The 8,309-nt window shown below is 54.2% G+C and overlaps 4 protein-coding genes across 4 annotated transcripts; 2 read left to right on the top strand and 2 right to left on the bottom strand.

Annotated features, from left to right (window-relative positions):
• Nucleotides 1–891: 891 nt before the first annotated feature.
• A1O3_09481 (uncharacterized protein) lies at nucleotides 892–1,950 on the top strand (the record flags this gene model as incomplete). Its single annotated transcript, XM_007739575.1, has 1 exon — nucleotides 892–1,950. The coding sequence occupies one exon, from the start codon at nucleotides 892–894 to the stop codon at nucleotides 1,948–1,950; it is 1,059 nt and encodes a 352-aa protein (XP_007737765.1).
• A 612-nt stretch (nucleotides 1,951–2,562) lies between these two features.
• On the bottom strand, nucleotides 2,563–4,104 carry A1O3_09480 (uncharacterized protein; the record flags this gene model as incomplete). The annotated part of the gene is made up of 3 exons (XM_007739574.1): nucleotides 2,563–2,797; nucleotides 2,949–3,150; nucleotides 3,489–4,104. 3 exons carry the CDS (start codon nucleotides 4,102–4,104, stop codon nucleotides 2,563–2,565), a joined length of 1,053 nt encoding a protein of 350 aa, XP_007737764.1.
• An 812-nt stretch (nucleotides 4,105–4,916) lies between these two features.
• Nucleotides 4,917–5,689, top strand: A1O3_09479 (uncharacterized protein; the record flags this gene model as incomplete). Its single annotated transcript, XM_007739573.1, has 2 exons — nucleotides 4,917–5,452; nucleotides 5,527–5,689. 2 exons carry the CDS (start codon nucleotides 4,917–4,919, stop codon nucleotides 5,687–5,689), a joined length of 699 nt encoding a protein of 232 aa, XP_007737763.1.
• Nucleotides 5,690–5,887: 198 nt separating this feature from the next.
• A1O3_09478 (uncharacterized protein) lies at nucleotides 5,888–7,729 on the bottom strand (the record flags this gene model as incomplete). Its single annotated transcript, XM_007739572.1, has 1 exon — nucleotides 5,888–7,729. The coding sequence occupies one exon, from the start codon at nucleotides 7,727–7,729 to the stop codon at nucleotides 5,888–5,890; it is 1,842 nt and encodes a 613-aa protein (XP_007737762.1).
• Nucleotides 7,730–8,309: the final 580 nt, after the last annotated feature.

Below are 8,309 nucleotides of genomic sequence, written 5' to 3'. Positions count from 1 at the left end.
AATGGAAGACAGGAATGGAAGACAGGAATGGAAGACAGGAATGGAAGACAGGAATGGAAGACAGGAATGGAAGACAGGAATGGAAGATGGGAGTGTAGAAACGTAGCTCCCTATCAGCTTGGAAGATGATGAGATTTGCCGTTCTTCCCTCCGACGCGGGGAGAGCGGACAAGGTCCGGCCCGGTTCTGGGGCACCCTTGATGACGATTGTAGGAAGAGCAACGCTAAGTATCAGGTAATGGACCTACAGTAATTTTCCAGACCCGAGGTGAGGAGGAGTATGCATGTATGTATGTAAGTGGCACACTACTAGACGTGGTTGGTTAGTGGTTAGTACTGTCCCTTGTATTTCCGTGCATAAAGTGGAAATGAAGGCCACATTTCGACTCTACACAATGCCGTAAAATCTGCCGGCCTCGAGATTTTGCCGAAATCCGGTTTGAGATCTGCTGCTGTCGCTCACTGTGGGGGACGTCGGGGGAGGGGTCAAGGGGGGGGCTAAGGAGGCACCAACGAGGGTAACGGTCTCTCCTAAAGCTCCTTAACCGAGTCACTAGGTAAGAAATATACGACAAGTGTTGGATTTGAATGCGGGTTTCATTCTGATATCTCCTGTATAGTAACTAAAGGCGTACGCTATTATGTAGTGTACTCCGTAGGCTTACTTCTAACGCACTCCATGTACCGAGTCTGGGATGATCCAGGTGACATAGTGGCCATCTGCATCCCAAGCCTTGTCCGATCGTTCCCTTTCCCTCGACACCCTGATGATCAACCCGGCAGACGACAGATAAATACATGACGGATCGCTACAGTCCTCGGAATCTGTTCAGGTTCTTTCCCCAAGTGTCTACCTACCTACTCCCAATCCATTCCATGACATTCTCGACTATGGATTCCTCATCAACCAAACGCCTTCCGTATCATTGGATCCGGCAGAGAATCGAGTCTCTAGACCCTGAAAAAGACTACGAAGAAATCTGGCGGTTGTCAGCCGGCTATGGGTTGACGGCGTTTACGCTCAATCTGGTGTATGCCATCACGTTCCCCAACTTCATCGTCACCGAGCAGGGATCTCGCGCAGTGTGGCGGTCAGACGGCGGAAAGATTGTCCACCAAGCGACCCAGAGAGTCGAGCAGACTGCCAACAACAATGCCATCTGGTGGTGGTATGGACCTCATCACCCCCTGACCAAGAAATCCGTCAACCACATCAATCGGCTCCATGACCACTACAGCAAGCTGTTTCCAGGAGATTTCGGCCACAACGACGACTACGTCTATACCTTGACCTACACGGCGGCCACTCTGCATCGCCTCAAGCTGAGGCTGGGTCTTCCTGGATTCACCGACAAGGAGAAAAAGGCGGCTCATCTCTTTTGGCGGGAAATGTCCAAACTGTTCCGTGTCGAGAACAGGCCCGTCCGCGACTTCCCCACCGACTGGGATGACCTGATCAGATACAACGAGGAAATCGAGGCAAATATGGCCAGCGGCCCCGAACGGGCAACCCTGGTGGCAGAAGGCTGCTTTGACCAATTTGCCTTTCGGTTTTTCCCGCCGGGCCTGCGCTGGCTGGGTCGAAGCATCCCCATCTGTCTGTCACTGCCCACCACTCTCAAGGCGTGCCACATCGAGCCGGTGAACCCCATCCTGGATTGGTTGATCACTTTTGTCTTGGGATCCTTGATGTGGTTGATCCAGACCGTGCTGCCAGACCCTAAAGAATCCTACTGGCAACAACAGGAGAAGATGTCAAGATCGGAGAAAGCACAGGAACTGGCTTCGTACCGCAAAATCGATGTGGAATTTGCCCCTTGGTTTGTTCAAAGACACAAGAAAGACACTCCTGGATGTCCATTTCACGCAGCGCTCGGCGAAGAAAGGATGGTAACTCAGCCTCCAAAAGCGTTCGACATTGCCAGAGGTTCCCCGGAAAAAAAGGAATGAAAGAGCGAGAACAAGGGGTTGCCATATTATCGATTCCATATCTGCTCCTAAAAAGGAACCGCAGTCAGAGGTTTCGGTTTGGTACATGAGTTCCAACATGTCAAACTTAGGCACTAATATTAGGCATTCCCAGCCTTGCCGTTGCCCTTTAACCAGAAGGCTGGTAGGCATCCCTATATGGTCTAGGCTCCCCCATGCCTCTTTGATAGCGAACATGGAACATTTCAACCTTTGACAATTAGACTCTATATCTTCTCCAAAAAAGAACCGCAGTCAGAGGTTTTCGATTTGGTATATGAGTTCCAACAATGCGAGGAGAATAACTGACTTCCATGAGACCAGGAGTTCAGAAAGCCGCTTTTAATATGGGAAAGAGAAAATAACGGAGACACAGCCATACTGAGTGAGCCCGTTCTCTATGTGGGCTGTCCGGGCCTCAAGCCCAGAAACATCACGGTCTCTAGGTCAAAGGTACAGTAGTAAACACAAATCTGGATTGGCTGGGATATACAGAGTCAGGAAATATCTTGTCAATCAGTATCGTGAACTACTGTAATTTCCCCCCTTTCCAAATCACTCTACGCCGCCGCCAACTTGGCCTACGGCTTGGACTTACCCAAACCGATACTGCGCCCAGCTCAAACTTGCTTCAGGGAACGTCCACAACTGTTCGCCGACATCGGATCCCGCCGCGCCGGCGGCAAGATGGAGGGGAAGGATATGTTCCCAAGTAGGATGGGCCTTTCGGGCATCCGGCCGTGTCATCAAAGCCGACATCTTTGCCCGACGGTGCTCTGGCTTTGCGGTGGCGGCGTCTTTGAGAGCTTCATCAAAGCTGAAGACGTACCTGTATTGTATTAGATTGAGATAGCAACACACTCGGACTGCCAATCCAAAAAAAAAAAACCAAAAAAAAAAGACAACTACTGCTAGCAGGAACACACGTCAACTGCCAATAAAAAAACAAAAAAAAACTGCTGCTCGCTGGACTTGCTTACGGCATGGTCGCGCCTGTTCCCCTGGTAGCTCGGAAGTCATGTAGATTATGGACGGCCATTCCCGCGCCGATGATCAGGATGCCTTCGTCGCGCAGACTTTCCAGGGCCTGGCCCATGCGGTAATGTTGATCCGAGTCTTGATTGTCGAACAGCGACACTTGGACGATTGGCACATTCAATGGGTTCGTCTTGGGGTCGAAAGCTGTTCCGGGCGTGCGTTAGCAATGGCAATAGTAATGCAGTAGCAAGAGCAAGAGCAGTAGCAATAGCAAAGTTATAGTAATAGTAACAGCAACAGCAACAGCAACAGCAACAGCAATAGCAAGCAATAGCAATAGCAATAGCAATGCAGTAGCAGTAGCAATAGCAGTAGCAACACCAACACCAACACCAACACCAACACCAACACCAACACCAACACCAACACCAACACCAACACCAACACCAATAGCAATGCAATAGCAATGCAATAGCAACACCAACACCAATGCAACAGCAAACCAGACGAGGGAAATCAGGGACATGTCCATGATCACTAACCAACCATAAATCCCGCCCAGACACCATGGTCCAAACCTCTCTCGACTCTCTCGACCCCAATTCCCACGCCGACCAGCCTCTCCACCACCCTTTCCGCCACCTCCGGACTCCCCTGGTTCGGATAGTCGTAGTCATAGAAATGCGCCGGGAAGCCATAGAAGTCATAGATCAGATTCGTCCGTCGGGCGACATTGATTTTGATCTGGTTCGGGCCGGGGCCGCCTTGCCAGTGGGCAGAAAAGACCACCACTGCCTTGGGTTGCACGATGGTCGTGATCTCGCGCCCGACGGAGGCCAGTTGCGCGTAGGCGGGGTGGTCGGTCTGTTGGATGAAATTGGGCCCGCCGATGCCGAGGAAGTAGACGGGTGTGCGGGAACTGGTCAGAGGTGAGACTTCAGACATGATGCAAGTGCTTGCCGCGGACGTGTTGAGATGTGAGACCTCAGACGTGATGCTTGCACTTGCCGCGGACGTGTTGAGATGTGGGATTGGGATGCTTGCCGCGGACGTGCTTGATGCTGCGATTGTGCTGGTGCCTGGCCGTCCGCTGCTCGTGTCCAACTGCGCAGCGCGATAGAGCATCCAGGGGATGGACAAGCCCGCAAGGAGAACCATGACGGATATATACCTTGAACGTGTACATGATGGTAGCGTCATGACGTGCTATCCCTGGCTTCTGTCTAGTGTCCAGTGTGCTGGAAAACGAAAAAGAAAATATCAATCTGGGCTGAAAAACAGGAATCACGCGGCATCCCATCTTGGGAAATGGATGTGGAATCTCAGATTCATTATCAATGGAATAGTTGCAGCACTCCAGCCCAGGAGCTGACATGGCGTCCTGCAGGATAGAAGTATCCCGCGCGCGCGACGCCGTCCAAGCTTAATGCACCGCTTTATCGTCCAATGACAGGATGGTGGAAGATGGAGACTGGCTCATCGCGCGCGGCCAGCCTGACTGGGGGTCCGGTCCCGGCCCTGTTCGGTTGCGTGGCTGAGTGTCGCGCGCGGCTTGTGGGTCCCAATGAAAGCGGAGATGTTTGACCCTCTCTGGTACGGTTATGCCCACGGTCATGTACAGCCTGGCTGGATATGATGGATATGATGGATATGATGGATAGATGGATATGATGGATAGATGGATATGATGGATAGATGGATATGATGGCTGGGATGATTGTTTGATCCTGACTGATCTCCCTAGAACCTGTAGCAAGAGGCATGACAAATCGACAGGACGAAGGCGTGCCGGATAGAGATGGGTCTCCTCGAGAGGTAAACTCGGGTCGGTATAAAGACGAGGAGCGTGCCGGTCCAAGATCACAGTCGTTCCCCTTCTTCCCTTCTTCCCTTCATCTACCTTCTATTCCGCAGCTGTGATCATTCCAAGATCTGCCTTCCTTCCCTCGACCTCGAAGTGTCACAACATAATGGCAACCAAACCCGTCGTCCTGATTCTCGGAGCAGGGCCCAGGATCGGAGCCTCGGTGGCGGACAAATTCGCCGGCGACGGCTACCAGGTCGTGGTTGCGTCGAGGAAGGGCACCGGCACCAAGACTCCTCAAGGCATCCTTTCCCTCAAGGCCGACTTCGCCTCGCCCGACTCGATCCCGGCACTGTTCGACGCGGTCAAGACCGAATTCCACTCCGCCCCCAGCGTTGTCATCTACAACGCAGCGGCGCTCACCAGCCCGCCCAACAAGGACTCTCTTTTCTCCCTTCCGGCCGAGAATGTCACCTCGGACTTGAATGTCAACACGGTCAGCCCGTACGTGGCCGCACAGCAGGCGGTCCGTGCATGGGAAACATGGCCCACGGAGACCAAGAAAACGTTCATCTACACCGGCAACATCATGAACGTCTCCATCGTGCCAGTGCCACTGATGCTCGACCTGGGCATGGGGAAGTCGGCGTCGGCATTCTGGATCGGTCTGGCCGCCGCCACGTACTCGGCCCGTGGGTATCGGTGAGTCCTTTCCAGGAAACAAGAAGCGCTGCGTCGACAAGACTGGTTCTCGCTGACATGCCCCGGCTCGCCAGGTTCTTTTATGCCGATGAACGCCACCTAGACGGCAAGTTCAAAGGGATGGCGCTCGACGGCGCTGCGCATGGCGAGTTCTATGCACAGTTGGCCCGCCACGAGGGGAATGTGCCATGGCATGCCACCTTTGTCAAGGACAAGGGTTATGTTCAATTCAAGTGACAAGTTCAACTTCCAACCTGGATAAAGGTCATGGCTGATACAGAGATGCCAATCACTGTTGAGGGAGATGACAATCACTGTTGAGGGAGATGCCACTCACTGTTGGGCGCAAGGGCTGGATGGATGTTGGTTGAACGGACATATCTCACCAGACGGTCCGCCGTTCGATGTATCAATTCCTAGCCATCGTAGACCCTGTCAAGAAAGCAACACCAGATCACCTTGACTTCTAAAACACGTAGCCAAGTCTCGGCTCGCAGCATCTCCTGTATCTCTGTTGTGCCATGCATTTTCCATGATCTCAAGTGCCTTATGTACCGGGCCAAAGACGTACATCGATTGCAAGGCTTCCACCATTGCGCGTAGATGAGCTTCCTGCGCCGGCTCGGCGAGGCAGCCTGCCACGCAGAAGGGCCAGACCATGGTGCGCAGCAAGGCTGGCGGTGAGATTTGAGTCGCCAGCAGGTCGATGATCCGACCAACGTGATACCGCACCTCGGCGCTGGCCGTCTGCCATCCGGACACCACGACAAATAGATAAATGAGCGCTGCATGGGCCCAGACCTGGGTCACCAAGGGGCTCTGGCTGGCGGGTGTTTGGGATTTCTGGCCGTAACCTTCGGCGAAAACATCCAGCAGGCTGCCACCCCCTCCCTCTTTTGGACGAACCCCCTGCTCGGTTTCGAGCCGCGTGAGATGGACGTCCAACGAGCTCTTGATGGCGGTGGCGCGGTGTACCAGCTCCATGACATTCAAAGTTCCCGCTCTCTTGCAGCGCTGTTTCCAGGCGTCAAGCGTGGCAATCTCGCCGATATGGAGCAGCGTCCAGTTTTGGCACCCTATCGTTGCCTCGAGATTGATAGGGGGGTCGGTGCCATTGCCATCGCCGATCAGGCTGGCGTGATACTCGTGGAGCCTGGGTTGCTCCTGAAGCACCGTGCTGGCAATAATGTCATCCACGATCAAAAAGGCGCATGAGAAGCGAAAGGCGGCCTGTTCAGCACTGGGAACCTCTACCCTCTGGACAGGCCAAATCCATGATGATGGCCCTAGACGGCTCATGACGGCGTTGAAGCTCGACCGAGGCCCGAGTCCCGTTGATTTGTCGGCGCCCGGGCTGTCGAGGAGCTGTCTGAACAGAGCCAGAGCGGCGTTGAGGTGTGCCTGACAATTGCCAAAGCTCAAGGTGGCAATCTCGAAACGCTGCACCTGCATGATGCTGGCCATGATCCGGACGGCGCCGTGCAGATGGTCGGCGATGCCTGAGCCATCGATCACCTGCAGCGACTGTCTCAGCACCCCAAAGGCATCCCTGGTCTGCGCAAGCACGGTTTCCCAACCTACGTCTCCGTTGGCCTCGGCCGTGCCCCGCGCGAGAGAGAAGTAATATGCACTCTGACACAACGTGGCCTGCCGGACCACCGGGCTGCTTATCATCAAATCCAAGATCCATGCTCTGCCGCCTTCAAGGAGAGACGGGCGGTAAAAGGGGAATAGGAAGGGAACCAAGTGTTCGAGGTAGAACGTGAAAAGAATCGTGTCGGTCCGGCTGAAGGCCATCAAATCACGAGCATCCTTGCTGGTAAGCGTGCAGTTCTTCCCGCGTTTGGGCGGGAAAGAGGATGCCTGGGAGTACGGTTCCGTGCCCCCATTGTGAAGGTCCAAGGATGCCTGGGAGTACGATTCCGTCCCCTCATTGTAAAGGTCCAAGGCTGCCTGGGAGCACGGTTCCGTCCCCCCATTGCGAAGGTCCAAAGCTGTCCTGAAGAGACTGCATGCTGGACTAGCAATGTCCTGAAGGTCCAAGGCTGCCTGGGAGTACGGTTCCGTCCCCCCATTGCGAAGGTCCAAGGCTGTCCTGAACAGACTGCATGCCGGAGTAGCAATGTCGCGGGATAGCAGAGTCCCCTCGGCGTTGGCAGCATTGGCATTAGCAGCTAAGCCGCGGTCGCCAGAACCATAGACCGCACGCTCCCCTTCCCCTTCCGCCCGGCGACGACGGGCCTTTTCCTTGACCTCGCGCTTAAGCCGCTCGGCCATCTCTTCCTGTCTCACCCCGCCATCCATCCACTCCGGCTTGTCGCGGCCGTAGTGGCAGGTGATATGGAGAGCCGCGCAGGCGCCACATACGGGGAGGGATTCATCGCATTTCTTGCGCCGGAGTCGGCAGGTCCAACAACCGTTGAAACTCCGGACTGTGGTGCTGGGATGATGGCCGTTGAAACTCCTGCCTGTGGTGCTGCCATTGAAACTCCGGACTGTGGTGCTGGGATGATGGCCATAATGCAAGGCCATAGAGTTCCTCCGAAGTCGATCGAGTGTCTAGAGTGGCTGGGGGAGGATTGCAGATGTAATAAGCAGCCTTGTCATCTGAGATACAGTCCCTGACACCAGACAGCGCAAGCTGGCCGGGCGTCACGAGGTCTGCCTATGGTGCCTATATATATATGATTACGTCAGCAGGCACGTGACACGCAGGTTCTCAGGGATATATCAGACAGGTACATACAGGTGAGGTACACAGTACATACAGAGACATGGAACATACAGAGACATGGAACATACAGAGACATGGAACATACAGAGACATGGAACATACAGAGACATGGAACATACAGAG

This window comes from Capronia epimyces, assembly GCF_000585565.1.
Source record: "Capronia epimyces CBS 606.96 chromosome Unknown aczIQ-supercont1.9, whole genome shotgun sequence".
NCBI classification, from domain to species: Eukaryota; Fungi; Ascomycota; class Eurotiomycetes; order Chaetothyriales; family Herpotrichiellaceae; genus Capronia; species Capronia epimyces.
This window is presented reverse-complemented; position numbering and strand designations above follow the sequence as displayed.